General features: G+C 40.0%; 1 protein-coding gene across 2 annotated transcripts in view; it reads left to right on the forward strand.

Annotated features, from left to right (window-relative positions):
- The first annotated feature begins 321 nt into the window (after window positions 1-321).
- The window catches only part of P2RX1 (purinergic receptor P2X 1), a 37,594-nt gene continuing 20,588 nt past the window's right edge, over window positions 322-17,327 (forward strand). For both annotated transcript variants that reach the window (XR_014494467.1, XM_083379872.1), the window contains exons 1-2: window positions 322-584; window positions 16,135-16,282. Coding sequence is in view for 1 of the 2 variants with exons in the window: in XM_083379872.1 (XP_083235998.1) it covers window positions 448-584; window positions 16,135-16,282 (285 nt within the window). In the remaining variant the exon portion in view is untranslated. The remainder of the gene's footprint in view (window positions 585-16,134; window positions 16,283-17,327) is intronic.

Below are 17,327 nucleotides of genomic sequence, written 5' to 3' on the forward strand. Positions count from 1 at the left end.
TCTGAGCAAAGTAAAGTGTTAAGCCCTGAGATGTAATAGATTTAGGGCAATAGAAGTTTTTCCTATTTTAATTTGTGAAACACAGAGAGGTTGTCAATTATAAAAACCATTCTAACCTTTGGAGTCATCACTCCATTCTATAATTGTCTAGAGCAGGATGCAAAAATGAATCTTTCCTGTTCAGCTGTTCTTGGGTGGTGTTTTGTGGCTGCCTCCACTTGGTAAACACACCCTGTCCCACCCCCCAGACCATCTAAGGAGATGTAAAGTAAACTACTACACCCAGAAAGAGAAGGGACTTTTTGCTGTTGCTTACACAGGGTAAGACAAGAAAGCCTGCTGAGAAGTCAAAGATTAGCAGAACGTGAGAAAGACAAACTTTGGGAGAATCAACCATCAGAAGACTTTTGCCTGCAGCCAGCAAACAAACCACATCAACTATTCCTTATGGGCCATAAGTTCACAGAAAAAATATCCTCATTTCTATTTGAATATGACACCCCAAGGATGGTTTTGGTGCACAACAAGAAGGTGGGCTTAACCTTCCGGCTGATCCAGCTGGTAGTCCTTACCTACATCATTGGGTAAGTAAGTGTTTAGGATCAGACAAGGGAGCCATTCAGTTCTCCCTAGAACTCTCTTTTGTTTCTCCTGTGACTGGGTGCCCAGTTCATGAATCCCATCTGTTTAATTAATTGACTCAGCCTTCCATCCTTGTGAGGTTGGTAGATTGATGACCCAGATTATTGAGGGCAAAATGCTGATGTTGTAACCATCCAGAGAGTGCTGTAAAGCATTAGGGGGAAGTATATAAGTCTAAGTGCTATTGCTATTGCTATTGCTATTGCTATGGTCTTGATTAACCAGAAGACAGATCAAGGTCATCCACTCGTGGGTTAAGGAAACAATGAGCGTTATTAGTTTTTGATGGCGTGGAAGGATCTGAAAATGCAAATTGAGGGCAAAAGTCCTAAACAGGCTATGAAAAATCATTTAAAGGTCTGGAATTGTGCATGGCAGCCACCTCCTGACTATCTCCATATGTATCCCCCTCCGGGTTGATTCTTTGGTTTCCATATGGAGCAGCTAGATTTAAAATGTGGGATTTCTACTCACATCTGGAACAGGAGTCAACTCTTCCCAAGAAGTAGTTGTCGTTTAGCAAGACTTCCAGCTGTGCTAAGGTTTTCTGCTCCCTTTCACTTCAAGCCTTCTTTCAAAATCTGGCCAGTTGCCACTCCACTTGGCAAGGTGAGGACTACGGGGCAGGAATTTCATTACAAACCTTTACTCTTGATGTCTATGGAGATTCTCAACTGAGGTCATGACTGTCCCAAAGGTGCTTTTCAAAAGAACTGAAGAAGCTTCTTGAATGAGAAGCAAAACATCTTCAAGGAAAAACAAAGACCAGCTGCCTTTTGAAACAGCACCTTTGGGATGTTACTGTTGATCCTGCTTTAAATACCCTCTCATCTCTAGGGACTGGCCGGACATTCTGGCTGGGGAATTCTGGGAGTTGAAGTCCACACATCTTAAAGTTGCCAAGGTTGAGAAATACTGTTCTAAGTCATTTTTGTGGGAAGCTGAGGATCTGCAGCTTTCCCAACACCGCCAGGCCTGCCTGAAGCAGAATTTCTGTTCTGTCACTGAGTAATCATTCTTTGCCACCCATTAAAAAAAAGAAAATTTAAAACTTGTTGCTGCTGCCATTTTACTATTTCTTGAATTCTGTTTTGCACGCTGATTGCCTCCCAAAGCAATTTGTTTCAGCACTAAAAAGCATCTGAATCTAATATCAAGTGAAACATTGGTTCATTTAGTTTAGCATTCCCTATGCTAACTATGCTAACTAAAAGGGACGCGGTGGCTCAGTGGGTTAGGACGCTGAGCTTGTCGATCAGAAGTTCGGCAGTTTGGCGGGTCGAATCCCAAATGCCGCATAGCAGAGTGAGCGCCTGTTACTCATCCCAGCTTCTGCCAACCTAGCAGTTCAAAAGCACGTAAAAATGCAAGTATAAAAATAGGGGCCACTACGGTGGGAAGGTAACAGCGTTCCGTGCGCCTTTGGCATCTAGTCATGCCGGCCACATGACCACAGAGACCTCCTCGGACAAGTGCTGGCTCTTCGGCTTTGAAACGGAGATGAGCACTGGCCCCTAGAGTTGGAAACGACTAGCACACATGTGCAAGGGAACCTTTACCTTTACCTTTATGCTAACTGGAAAGGATTCATGAAGAGCATCCAGGGTGGTCAAAAAGGTCAAGATGGCAGCTATATAATTCAAGTTCTGTTGCTTGTTTATATTTGGTACCCTTATGACATATGTCCAAAGATCAGATTTAGCTAGGAAACAACAGCCTGTTCTTTATTTATTTATTAAATTAAATGCCAACCATTTTGCTCTGAAAGTGATTCTTTATTGTCTTTGCCTATACTTTATCTTCTGTCTGTCAAGTTGTGAAAAACAAATTTGAAAGTTTAATTGTGTGTGTGTGTGTGTGTGTGTGTGTGTGTGTATAGAGAGACATGTACTTTATCATAACTCTCTCCCTATCTAATATACTATATACACATGTCTGCATTCAAAAAACAATACTAACCTTCACCACCAATCTGCATTCTTAAGTGGCATAATCCAGAATTCTAACATTGTCTATTTCCCACATCATTTAAATAATGGATAAAACAGCTCTCTGGCTGTTGTGTTGACATTCCTTCTTAATTAGGCAAGAAATCACCTTGTAGTAGGTCTATTTAACATTCTATTTTTATTTGTCCTTTGCATATCCAAGGATATGAAAAAAATACAGTAGAAGTAAATAGTGCTGTAAATACCCATAATGCTAATGGTTAAAAATGTGAAAAGCAAGCCAGAAATAACTCAGTATTGGGTACTGTGCCAGATTAATCCCTGTGTTGATGGTTAGGTCAAAAGTTGGTCTGGTGCTGATGCTCCGCTGAAACATCTATATCCCCTTTTGCCCTTCAAAAACAGGACAGAATATAGTTCCTTGCTGATCCTATGGACTGCTTGCTGAAGGAAGCAGCTGTTTTTTCTGCTATCTAAGCATCCAACACTTAGGAATATTTCCCCAAAGAAGACTTTTGGGGAGGGGGGGAGAGAGAGAGCTAGAGCTGAGAACTCAGTATTTGAAGAGAGAAACTTCCTGTTCAGCTTCCTGTTTCACTAGGTCATTTCACAAGGTTTAGTTCTATCAGGGCAAGATTAGAGAACTTGGTAGTTTCTAGGTGCTGCTGAACTCCAACTGTTACTATCCCCACCCAACATAGTCAAGAATGACTGGAGATGCATCTAACGTGGATGGAAGCAGAGGGGTGGAATGTAGGTTTTGCCTAGAAGTGACTCCCAGCAAGAAGGAGGTCACACCTTTGCCAGAAGATATGGTTGTCCTTCAATCATCTCATCTCAGAAGCTAAGTTAGATTAGACTTGGATGAAGAACTGGCTGAGAATTCCAGGGTGGGATGGTGAACAGGAAAACATCCTTAAGGAAATAATCCTAAGGAAATTTTAATTTATAATTTTCCATAACAGTGCAATTGAAAGAGATGCAATGCACGTTATTCAAAGGAAAAGGCTGGGTCCAAGTAAATTGTATTCTTCAGGGCTCTTCCTTACAGCCATATTAATGTGTTTTCCTTTCATCTTGGAAGTTGGAGGAAAATGCAGTAATAGAAATTGTGCTGACCTCATAAACCATCTTTACTATGCCTCTGCAAGGAGACCAGAGGTATGTCAGGGGAAGTTTTGTTTTTTGTTTTTTTAAAAAGGCAATATATAGCCATGGCTGCTCCTTTTACATATGCTGAACAAGGATGGCCACAGGCACCATTTTGAATTTTTTGTCCCCTTCCTCTGATGTCCCTATCAGTCAGTATCATACAGTTTAAGATGGGGTAGTTTCCAGATTGAAACTAGTAGATTTTCTGTTTACTTTCTCTTTCCACCAAGATTCACCTACCTCGGGGAAAATCAACTACCCAGCACTTTCTTGAACCTGAGGCAAGTTAGCTCAGGTTGCCTCAGCCGAGGCAAATTAGCAGTTCAAGGAATAATTATTATCTTTGTGTATAATAGAATGGATCCAACTGGGCTTAATTCTTATAATTGAATGTACCCTTCTGCAGACAGAGCTATCCAGGAGCTTGATAGTCCAATAACCCATCATTATTGCAGATCAACAGGCAAAAGTCTTGGCAAAACAGAAGACTCATTGTCCCAAAGCAAAAATCCGTCTGAGAGATTAGAAGAGCTGGTTTGGCATATAATAAAACAGACAAACCAAACCGGAGGGACTTTAGTGTTGTTGTGCCTCTGGGTTTTATCTCTTACTTAGTGTTTCTTTCCAAGTGCAGGATATACTTTTTTCATATCAACCAAGTATTGATTCATTGGTTGTGACAGGAATTGACTGACCAGCTTGTCTCCTGAATCTGACATCATGGGCTGAGAGAGGGTGATTGGCCCAAAATCACCCATCTGGCTTTCATGGCTGAGACAGGTCTAGAACTCACAGTTTCCTGGTTTCTAGCCTGGTGATGTCAAGCTTCTGACGGATGAACTCTTCAAAGAACTCTGAGGCATTGTTTACCTTAAAAGTCTTTATTAGAGCAATATAACATCAGCAATACTTGGTTAAAGCCAAAATCTGGATTCCCCTCTCCTGAGCACAATAATATTAAAGCATAGTTCCCTCCTTTAGTTAGCCATCATAAATCACATTCTCCAATTAGTTTGAAAGGTAAGTTTTTCCTCCTTAGCTTAACCCGCCAGTTCTTATGCCTCTTATTACATACAGCCTTGAAAATGCTCTGCTGCTATGTTATTATGTCTAACTAATCCTCCATGCATATTCTTCCTTCCCCCTCCCATTTTCATCTAACTTTAACTCTAAAAGTGATACACAAGTAGAAATATAAAATAGCTGCTTATTCATCTTTTGTCAAAGCAAGAACATCCAATGTTAGCAGTGTTGACAGGTGCCTTGGCCACCTCACCAATCATTGTGAGGAATAATCCATTATAACTAGTGGACATCTTGATGTTAAATAAGAAACATGTGTAGATGCACCTTCTATCTGCAATCTAGGAGCTAGGTATAAGTGAGTAACTTCAGCACCCTCCCTACTTGAGCCCCACTCCTGTTCCCTAGAGCTGGCTGGGGAATTCTGGGAGTTGAATCTTATAATTTTAAAAATGCTGAAGTTGAAAACTACTGCTTTAAAGCTCCTCTTTGTTTTCCCTTTGAGTAAAACCTCTTGCAATTCTGTTAAGAGGAAAGAAGAAAGATCTGCTTCCACTTTAGCACTGTAGTAATTCATTGGCAGGAATGATTCCAAGGAGGAGGCTTGTGTGGATCAATATAGGTGAAGTTCATTTCATTGTTCCCATAAAATGGGCAATAATTCAGATTGATTTGGTTTAATAATAGTGCTTTTTTAAGAGGAACCGACAAATATGTGGTTCCATTCAGAACCTTTCCTAATGTAGAAGGCACGTCTAGGCAATTAACATTAATGTCCACACAACTGTATACATTTACCCCAAATCTTTTTAAAACCGAAATTTTTCTAATGTCACTTATTATTATATATAAATTTCCACAATGCAAACTTTTTAAAAACTTAAATATTAAATATTTTTTTTAAAAAAAAATCACTCCGTTTTATATGTAACATTCTTAAATGGAGTGAGAACTTAAAAAAAATAAAAGAAACTTATATTTGTACTTTTTCATTTTTCTATCTCAGAGGCTCATAGCGTTATCTGGGCAGGAGTGACACTTTGGTGGTGTAGCTTTAGGTTAATTTCCAAGAATAAAGTTAGATAAAGACAGAGGAAAGATAAACATAATTTAATTTAATCCAGATGAGGAACAGTCAAATATTTCACGATTTCTATTTAATTGTAATTTAGCAGATAGAGAAATCGTGAAATATTTGTTCCACATCTGTTTAAAAACTTGGGAGAAGAGATTCTTAGGATTTGCAGTCCAGATTTTAGGAGTACTTTGTAATTTGAAGTTTCTGATTAATTCTTTCCACCTCTCTCTTGCAATTTTGCACTGCAAATCATAGAGACATTCAAAGGATGTTTCATTTTTTTTAAAGCTGTACGCATTTCTAGCCTGGGCTGCCCAGAGGAAGGAGGAAGACAATGGCTTAACCAGACAGCTAGTACCAAGTGTAATAATAATAATAGTAATAATGATAGTAATAATAATAGTAATAATAATAATAATAATAATAATAATAATAAGAAGAAGAAGAAGAAGAAGAAGAAGAAGAAGAAGAAGAAGAAGAAGAAGAAGAAGAAGAAGAAGAAGAAGAAGAAGTAGTTGGAAGGGACCTTGGAGGTCATCTAGTCCAACCCCCTGCTCAGGCAGGAAACCTTATACCATTTCAGGCAAATGGCTGTCCAGTCTCTTCTTAAAAACCTCCAGTGTTGGAGCATTCACCACCTCTGGAGGCAGGTTGTTCCACTGGTTAATTGTTCTAACTGTCAGGAAGTTTCTCCTTAGTTCTAGGTTGCTTCTCTCCTTGACTAGTTTCCATCCATTGCTTCTTGTCCTGCTTTCAGGTGCTTTGGAGAATAGCTTGACTCCCTCTTCTTTGTGGCAGCCCCTGAGATATTGGAACACTGCTATCATGTCACCCCTCACCCTTCTCTTCATTAAACTACACATACCCAGTTCCAGCAACCGTTCCCTATATGTTTTAGCCTCCAGCCCCCTAATCATCTTTGTTGCTCTTCTCTGTACCCTTTCTAGAGTCTCGACATCTTTTTTACATCGTGGTGACCAAAACTGTAAAAAAGATGTCGAGATTCTAGAAAGGGTACAGAGAAGAGCAACAAAGATGATAAGGGGCTGGAGGCTAAAACATATAGGGAACAGTTGCTGGAATTGCTGTTTTCACATAATTTACTACGTTTGATTAGTTTTAATATTAGTGATTTCTCTGACTAAGGAAATGGTGTGAACACAGCCTGATTAATTTGGTTTCCTGTTGGGTGAAATTCAGTAGCCAAAATAGGAATGTTATACATACCCAATCTGTAATCCAGTGCAAGTCTGTTTAGAAGTAAATCTGTCTGAGTTCAGAGATTTACAGTCAAGCTCCCGTATACAACATTGCAAGAATATAAACTGAAGTCGGAATTCCGTATTTAGGGAGGTGCCTAGATAGGAGTCCCTCCCAAACTCAATTAATCATCCTTCCTTAACTTTCACTCTCACAATACTAGAATTCAAGGCTATCTAATGAGGTCAGCAAATTGTAAATGTAGGGCAGGGCAAAGAAAACATACAATTACTTTATGGAATTGACTGTTAAGCTGAATTCCAACTGAAATACCCCCCAAAAGGGCATAACAAATTCATGGAGGAGGAGGTAAAGGAGAATCCTATTAGTCACCACAACCAAATGGAACCAGAGAGTCTATCTGGTAAGCCCTCTACTTATTGCTGGGGAGAAATAGGGTAGAAAGCCCGTTGCTTTAAGCCTTAAACTGGCAAATTTCTTCCAAAGTACATCTCTGCGACAATTGCTGGAAAATTGAATACTAGATTCACTGAACACCATTAATGGCTTGGCTTAATTGAAAAATAAATCTGTGTGTATGTGGGCCTATCAATAACCTGATCTTTTTACTGGCTGAAAGGTTGACTGGTTGGATGGTTGATTGAAGATTCTCAGTCTTAGGATTGAAAGCAGTTATATAAGTTACTGTCAATGTGTAAAATTAGGCATTTTATAGAATGCCTAAGAAATCTAAAGTAAAGGTAAAGTTTCTCCCGCACATGCGTGTTAGCCATTTCCAACTCTAGGGGCCAGTGCTCATCTCTGTTTCAAAGCCGAAGAGCCAGCGCTTGTCCGAGGACGTCTCCGTGGTCATGTGGCCGGCATGACTAGACGCCAAAGGCGCACGGATCGCTGTTACCTTCCCACCGTAGTGGTCCCTATTTTTCTACTTGCATTTTTTCGTGCTTTCGAACTGCTAGGTTGGCAGAAGCTGGGACAAGTAACAGGCGCTCACTCGGGATTCGACCCACCAAACTACCAACCTTCTGATCGACAAGCTCAGTGTCCTAACCCACTGAGCCACCGCGTCCCTTTAAGAAATCTATAGAATACCAAAAACGGGACGTCAAAGTATGAAATGCTTAATATTCCACACATTTCCTAGGCATTCTATGCAATGCCAAAAGGTAAACCAGAAAAGTATAAAAGACCCCCACTAAAATGCCATTTTAGCCTTCCTTGTTGCAACAAGTAGGTAACGCTGGTCTTTTTCTCCTGTTCTTTTTTTTTCAGCAAGAAAATCCTGTACTTTGCATTTCTTCTTTCATTTTCATATACAACTTTTCAATAAAGGGTTAGGGTTAAAGTTAGGGTTAACCCTAACCCTAACTCTTTTCATCACTCTCTTTTCATACTTTGCCTAAATAGTCATTCTGTGTAATGCCTGGGAATTATACAGTATGTAATGCCTATATGACATATTAAAATAACACAGTCATTTCATAGTTTGCCTAAAAGTGTCACACACTCTATATATTTCCTAAGCATTCTATATAATGCCAGCTTTTCACATATTGCTGGTAACCTATATAATGCAATTCTGGCTGCTGTGCATAGCTTAAGCTTTAATTGATTTCTAATCTATGGAAATCTTGACCTTTTATCATTTTTGTTGGGTTTTGGCTGCCAGAATAAGTCAAATGTCTCATAATATGGGCATTTTCAGCAGACAGAAAACTTTCCAGACATTTCCTGCTTATAGTTGACCTGGCCTTTACCCTACTCTTGAAAGCCTGGGAACAAGAATTTGGCATGCTGAGTTCATTTAAGTCCTATATCTAAAGTAGGTTTTGACGTCTTAAAGATCTATGTTTCTTCTGGAAAATCTTATAAAAGGCACATTGCCAGGCTGGGTTGAAAAGGCATTTTAGTAAATGATAAACACACATGATAAAACTCGTAAGCTATTCCTAGTTGCATTCTTGTCTTAGACACCAAGAAAATAGTAAAGGGTTTCATATTATAGCCTTCTCATTAGCAGCACCCAGGAGGTGGAAACTGTTATGTAATCTGTCCTTATTTGCAACATGTAAATTCCCCCTTTCTTCTAGGAGTTCAAAGCAGCAAGGAGAAGATGGCTGCCACAAGGTCATGGACGCCCATGTGTTTCATGGTTGATTCTGGATTTGAAACTGGATTTTCATGGTCCTAATCCAATACCTAATCCAGCATTTCTTAGTCTTAACAACTTTAAGATATATGGATCTCGACTCAGAATTCCTCAGACAGCATGCTGGCTGAGGAATTCTGGAAATTGAAGTCCACATATCTTAAAATTGCCAGGGTTGAGAAATATTGCCTTAACCACTAGACACACTGTCTCAGACCTGATTGCCTTCTTCTCCACAACTAGGTAGCAGGAAATTTTCTTTTTAGATAACTATTATGTCACAGTATTCTTGTATTAGTTGGATATGATGCTGGCTTCTGGATTTCCCGATACTCCCACGTTACACCTCTGCTCCGTGAGCTGCATTGGTTGCCAGTTGTCTTCCAGGTGAGATTCAAGGTACTGGTAACGGTGTTCAAAGCACTCCATGGCATGGGGCCGGAGTACCTCAGGGAACATCTGCTGCCGGCATCAAGCTCCCTGCGCCCTGTGCGTTCCCACAGAGAGGGCCTCCTCAGGGTGCCACCGATCAGAGAATGTCGATTGGTGGCCCCCAGGGGGAGATCCTTCTCTGTGGGCGCTCCGGAGCTGTGGAATCAGCTACCGGTAGAGCTCCGGATGGCGCCCGATCTTCGCTCCTTTCGTCGCGATCTTAAGACATTTCTGTTTGTACAAGCTGGCCTAGCCTGATGGGGATTGCTGGGGTTGTTTTATCTTTGGTTTTTTAATTTTTCTTGGGGTTTTTAGCGCTGTATTTCCATTGTTTTTAACTAGGGCAATTGTTTAATCTTTTTTTTAATGTTTGTATTTGCTATTTTATTCTGCCCTGTGAACCGCCCTGAGTCCTCAGGGAGAAGGGCGGTATATAAATGTTATTAAATTAATTAAAATTTCCTTCTATATATTACAGATATTTTCTAGAATTTTCTTTTTGTAATATTTCACATGTTTATTGGTGTTTTACCTGATTATATTAATGTCTATAAACACTGAAAAAGGCAAAACATGAGTTGCGACAGTATTTTATCTTTAATGCACATAAAATAATCAGAAATTCAGTTCAATTCAATTGCTATTGTCCTAGGTTTATACCTGGTATCTCAAATATAGATACCGGTATGTATTTTTACTGACTCCTTTAGTAGGTCTCACCCCTGATCTTGACTTAATCTAATGATTCAATGTGGGTCTGCTCCCTAATCAGTTATTTTTTCTTGCTTGCTATGCCAAGAATTGCTCCTGTGCCAGCAACAATGGATGATAATAATTATAATAGTAAAGTTGGAAGGGACCTTGGAGGGCCTAAGCCATGTAGGGCTTTAAAGGTAAGTACCAACACCTTAAATCTCACCCGGAGGGCAACTGGTAACCAATGCAGCTCACGCAGGAGGGGTGTAATATGGGAGTATCGGGATGCTCCCATCACTACCCACACGGCCGTATTCTGCACCAGCTGGAGCCTCTGGGTGGTCTTCAAGGGCAGCCCCATGTAGAGAGCATTGCAGTAATCTATACGGGAGGTAATAAGTGCGTGAGTGACTGTACGTAGGGCATCTCGGTCCAGATAGGGCCGCAACTGGCGCACCAGGCGAACCTTGCTGCTGGTCATCCTCTTCTCTTTCCTTCTACCTTTCCCAGCATCAGACCCTTCTCCAGAGAGCTGGGGCTTCCCATAACATGTCCAAAGCAGGGTAATTTGAGGTTGGGCATTTGTGCCTTAATGAGAACTCTTAGTTGGCTAGTTGAGGATCCATTAGTTTTTTGTTTTTTTCTTTAACTATCCAGTGTATGCTCAGGAATCTTCACCAACACCAAAGTTCATTGTCCTGAGTTTATCCAAGCCTTGAGGAAACAGGTAAATCATGGACCAAATGAACTATTTGAGGGCAGAATTTCACCAGTTTTCCAGAAGACTACGAGAGGAGTAAACAGCTTTACTTTTCTTCCTGTCATTTGGTCTGGAAATGGAAATTTGCTGAAATCTTGTCAATTTCAACTTCTAAATAACCCAAATGGAAAAGTGTAAGGGTAGTGCCAGGAAGAACTGACCACAGTTGGTATTTGAAGCATGCAGAATGACTTTACAGTAAATAAAATCTCTTCCTTCCACCACCACCACCCCCAAAAAAAAACACTAATAAAAGCAGTAGAAAGTTCAGCAGCCCTGTAAAACCCCTCATGGATAAAAATAATCGAAAACCTTTAATGCATCCATTTAGGACAGAACCAGCAACCTATTTTTCTTCCTGTTCAAATCAACCATCAGTCCTTGTTTTTTTACAGAATAGGCACAGTGGTCTTTTGAAATAGTGTTGGAAGTGTGTTGAATAAAAGATCTTCTCAAAGATAGGCATACCAATGTAACAAAGGGCTGGATGGAATTTTGCAGAGAACAGACCAGGAATTACTCAAGCAGAGTCTAAAGCAGATACCAAGTGTCCGGCTTCTCCTGCAACCCAAGCCAAAATGACCCCAAAGGTCAATGACTGGTAACCCAGGAGAGAGAGGTATGGCTGCCACAAATACGAGCACAGTAGATACCAGCCCTCATCATTGTGAATGGAGAGGTAGGTCATTTGTATGCCAAGATTTGTGTTGGGAGAAGATGGAAAACATTACTTTCAGGCTGCTTCTGCAATAGCAATAGCACATAGACTTATATACCACTTCACAGTGCTTTACAGCCTTCTCTAAGCAGTTTATAGAGTCAGCATATTGCCCTCCCCAAAAAAATCTAGGTCCTCATTTTATTGACTGTGGAAGGATGGAAGGCTGAGTCAACCTTGAGCTGGTGAGAATCGAACAGCGGGCAGTCAGCTGTTTCGAGTTTCTTTCTCACATCTTACCCTGTTGATTCTGCAAGGGTGACTGGAACTATATTTTATTAAGATAGACTACACCCAAAGATGCTTTTTCACAAGGCAACTGGACTTTCTTTTTTCTCTTTGAAAACATTTTGCTTCTCATCCAAGAAGCTTCCTCAGCTCTGACTGGATGGTGGGGAATGGAAGGATTTATATTCCTTGCAGGCACCTGGTCATTTGCATTCTTTTAGCGAGTCATTGAGGCCAACTGGAGGCTTATCTGTGTCATCAGGATCACCTGAGTAGTGCAGAATGGATGTGAAGCCTTCTTGGAACTCCTTGGAACTGCTGAAAAGACTGTGTTGTAGACTGGAGATAGATGATGTTGAGAGAGGGCTGTTCAATTTTGACACTGATGACCTCTTTGACCCCTCTTTCAGACCAGAGGTCCTCTCTGTCCAAAATGTGGATTTGCTGTCTTCGAAAAAGTGACCAAAAAGAAAAAAGACGAAGGCCACTTATCTGATGACACAGATAAGCCTCCATGTGGCATCAATGACAGCAAATGACCAGCTGTCTGCAAGAAGTATAAATCCTTCCATTCCCCACCATCCAGTCAGAGCTGAAGAAGCTTCTTGAATGAGAAGTAAAATGTCTTCAAAGAGAAAAAAGAAATTCCAGTTGCTTCCGGAAAACGCACCTTTGGGACAACCATGACCTGGATGACTGAGAATCTCCATAGACATTTAAAAATAGGCTAGAGTAACAGCATTTTGAAAACCTGTGTTTTTCCTTCCATCTCTCCTATACCCCAGTGAATGAGGACAGAGCCAGTCTGAGCATTTTTCTGATGCTTCACAGTTTTCTGGGCTCAAAGCATGCTCGGTTTTTGCTACCATTTATATATTTTTTTTCTCTAAAGTCATCTCCAATGATCTCTATAATACCATCACCAATAGTGATTGTCAAGATCATCTCTGCATTCCTCCTCAGTGGGGCATCTTCATGCCATGGTTAATGGGACTGCAGGTGAGCACTGAATCTAGTTTAAGAATTAAGCATCCTAAGAAAGGAATGCAGGGCTACTTTGAAGTTGCCTATCAACATCTGAATAGTAAACACAAGTGTCTGATATGTCTCCAACCAAGATTAAATGAATTTTACTCTTGAGATTGTACTTTTAAAATTATTTCTAAATGTGCATCCATCCATACAGATTAGCAACTAGTAATTTCTTGGGATATGACTATTGCCTTTTTTGGAAGAGTTATACAGTAAACCACCATAAATAGTAAGTACGATTCTCCAGCTATTTGCACTGGGTGAATGATCAAGTTCTCTAGGGGAGGGATGAGCTATAGCTTGAAGAATTAAAAACTGAAACACTACATGAAGATATAAAAATAGGAGGAAAATGGTGGCACCAATTTAACCAAGAAAAAAAATGCTGCTACTATTTTTAAGAAAAGGAACAGCTGGAACATATTTTGTGTTGAGCACAACCACATGTATTTAATGCAAGACCCTGATTTGCGATTTGAAGCAATACCCTTCTGCCATTCCAGATTTAATTTTTGAGGATAGCTGATAATCAGTTAGAGAAGTCAGCCTTTTCCAGCCTGAGGCTTGGAATACCTTGTCTCATAATAATAGGAGTTGTAATCTAATACAGACAGTCCTCAATTTACAACACTTTGTTTAGTGACTGTTCAAAGTTACAATAGCACTGAAAAAAGCAACCTATGACCATTTTTCATACTTATGACTGTGCAACATCCCCATGGGCATATGATCAAAATTCAGACGTTTGGCAACTGACTCATATTTATGACAGCCGCAGTGTCCCATGGTCATGTGGTCACCTTTTGCAACCTTCTGACAATCAAAGTCAATAGGGAAGGCAGATTCACTTTACAACTGTGTCACTAACTTAACTGCAGTGATCCGCTTAACAGCTTTAGAAATAAAGGTCGCAAAATGTGCCAAAACTCACTTAACAAACGTTTCACTTAGCAATAGAAATTTTTGGGCTCAAATGTGGTTGTAAGTTGAGGACTGCCTGCAATAAATATAACATAGGTTGAAGAATGCTGCTTTATGGTAAAAGTTCTACAGAATAGTTTCTAGAAATATTTATCATTATAAATCATAATGTGCCATTCTACAAACAATTACTGATATGGTCAGTAACCCATACAATACTCCTGTAAGGTATTATTACTTTGCAGATGAAAGACACAGATGAGAAAATGATTTGGTGATGTAATGGCTAAGGACATCCACATTCATAGTTCATCATGGTTCAGCAATATTAGCAAGCATGTCCATAAATAAATATTGTTCTAAAACAAATATTTGGCCAGCTGAGTAGTGACTAACTTGCCATCTAAAGTCAATTTTATGTGCATTCATCAGGAAGTAGCCACTTCTGAATATAATGGAATTTGTTCTGAAAAAACTGTTCCTAAGGATTATGCCTTGATTTTTCCATATTCGTTGAACAAGAGGTATTCCTTTACTTTGCATTATTTTATAAGAAGATAGATTGCGATCTACTGAGTTGGCAAGTGTTTCTGACCCTAATTGTTTAACTATATAATCAAGATTATTTGTTACATAATGAATTGTTTAACTATACAATCAACCACTCAGTCTCAGTTTTATTTCTGAAATGAGGAAAACTTGAAAATCAATAGTAGATTTCTTTAAAGAAAATTTAAAAAATGTTCAAATTCCTCAGTTCAAGCCTGTTTACAGGTAGTCCTCAACTTACGACCATTTTCTTGTTGTAAGTTACAACAGCACTGAAAAAATGTCTATTTCTCACATTTACAACCTTTGCAGAATCAAAATTCAGATGCTTGGCAACTGGCATGTATTTGTGACGGTCACAGTGTCCCCGGGTCATGTGATCCTCTTTTGCGACCTTTTGACAAGCAAAGTCAATGGGGAAGCCAGATTCACTTAACAGCTAACCGCAGTGATTCACTTAGCAACTGTGGCAAGAAAGGTCATAAAATGGGCAAAACTCACTTAACTCTTGTTTAGCAATGGAAATTTTGGGCTCAACTGTGATCGTAAGCCGAGGACTACCTCTACCTGCACAGGTTTTAGCCTCCTGGCTGATTACACATTCAAATTTGTGTACCTGCTGACAAATGACTCTGACAAAGGGAGGGGAGAATGAGACTTCATTGGGAAGAAGATGGGAATCATTGCATGACTGACAAGAGAAAGCCAGAGTCTGCACCATACAAATATAAAAAGAAGAGTTCTGAAGTAAGGAGAGGACCCTAGAAAGAAATAAAAGAAATTGAAATATCTGGTGTCTTTTTCTGTTGTCAGGTGTTGAGAGGATTAGAGAGGCATGAAAGTAAGGAAATCTCAACTGCTTGAGCTAAAGTGGTAACTCATGCCACATTCCATTGCTGTCAGGCAGGAAGAGGAAAGGGTATCATAGATTTTTTTGGCTCCAGATGACAAATAAGTGGAAATAGAAAGTGGGTAACCATATTCTTCAGCTACTTACTACCACAAAATAAGTATGGTGTGTGGGGGGGGGAGAAAGTAGAGAAGGTGGCGGTGTTAAAAATAAACCTGCCAAGAAAAGAACCAGGGGTTTCCAGACTCAAGGCAATTATTATATTAACTCACCCAGCTAAAGTGAGGATGGCCAAATATCCTTTGATTTGAAAAAGTGGGAGGAAAAAGCCTAAGATTTAAACACTGGAGCTTAGATTTATATACAAGATTTGGTTGCTAAGTACTGCTGTTGTGGTTGACTTAATTTTGTTCTGCAATAAGATTATTGCAGTTTAGCTAAATCTGTGAGCCTTCACTTAGAAAGCCAAATTCTGAATTAGGAGTCTGCAGAACACATTAATAGAGGTCAAAATCTGGAGAATCTAGACTTACAGGTGTCAGGTCTACAGTGATTATGACTTAGATTATAAGCGGTAAAAATGTAAAATATTCACATTGATATCACTTCAGTCAAAAATATTTGTTGTTTTAAATGTTATTTATTTCTTTGCTAGATTAGTTTTCCTTTTTGCTTTTACTTTCTAAGCCTGTTACTTACCTTTTTTTTGTAAAAAAAATATATGTCTTCCTTAGGTGGGTATTCCTGTATGAGAAAGGCTACCAGTCTAAGGATAGCATCATAAACTCTGTCTCAGTGAAGCTCAAAGGCATCGCACTAACAAACATTAGTGGCATGGGTCCGTACTTATGGGATGTGGCAGAATATGTTTTCCCTCCTCAGGTAAGATCTTGGGAGCGAGGAAGAGTTGTTTCCAGAGAAGAAACAGAGACTTTGGAACTGGGTCATAAGTGCCTTTTGTGGGGGTCTCTCATAACTTCAATTGGTTGCTAAGCAACTGGTCATAAGTCAAAGACTACCTGTATTAATTTAGGAGAACTTTCCCTTTTACTTGTTACTGGTTGGTCAAAGGTTGACTCCAGGGTTCTGCTAAAAGAAACATGGCAGTCAAAAGGAAAAATCAACCTGCTCCTATTTTGGATGAACATTTATTAGTTAAAAAGGTAAAAGGTAAAGGTTCCCCCGCACATGCGTGCTAGTCGTTTCCGACTCTAGGGGCTGGTGCTCATCTCCGTTTCAAAGCCGAAGAGCCAGCTCTTCTCCAAGGACGTCTCCGTGGTCATGTGGCCGGCATGACTAGACGCCAAAGGCGCACGGAACACTGTTATCTTCCCACCATAGTGGTCCCTATTTTTCTACTTGCATTTTTACATGCTTTCGAACTGCTAGGTTGGCAGAAGCTGGGACGAGTAACAGGCGCTCACTCTGCTATGCGGCACTCAGGATTCGACCCGCCAAACTGCCGATCTTCTGATCGACAAGCTCAGCGTCCTAACCCACTGAGCCACCACGTCCCTATTTATTAGTTAGATTAATATTAAATTAAATACAGTGTCACATCAATATTTTAAAATCTTCCTAGTTTAAAGGGCTGGGAATTAAATTGTTCAATTCTAATTTTGAAGCTCCTGGGAAGTCCAGATTGTCTACATTTATTTCTCACCTATTCCTGCCCCTGCTGTGAATAGCAAGAGAGTTTTGTCCTCATTTTCTCTTCAGGCCTATTGGTCATTCAGCTCCAGCTCTAAGAGGTGTGGTGGCTCAGTGGCTTAATGATGCTGGAGATGGTCTCTGCTATGGCAGTTCAAGCCTTAGCACTGCATGGCAGGGTGAACTCCTGTCACTTGCCTCCGTTTCTACCCACCTAATAGCTCGAAAGCATGTTCTATGCAAGTAGACAAATAGGTACCACTTTGGTGAGGAGTCA

This window comes from Vipera ursinii (genome assembly GCF_947247035.1).
Source record: "Vipera ursinii genome assembly, chromosome: 1".
NCBI classification, from domain to species: Eukaryota; Metazoa; Chordata; class Lepidosauria; order Squamata; family Viperidae; genus Vipera; species Vipera ursinii.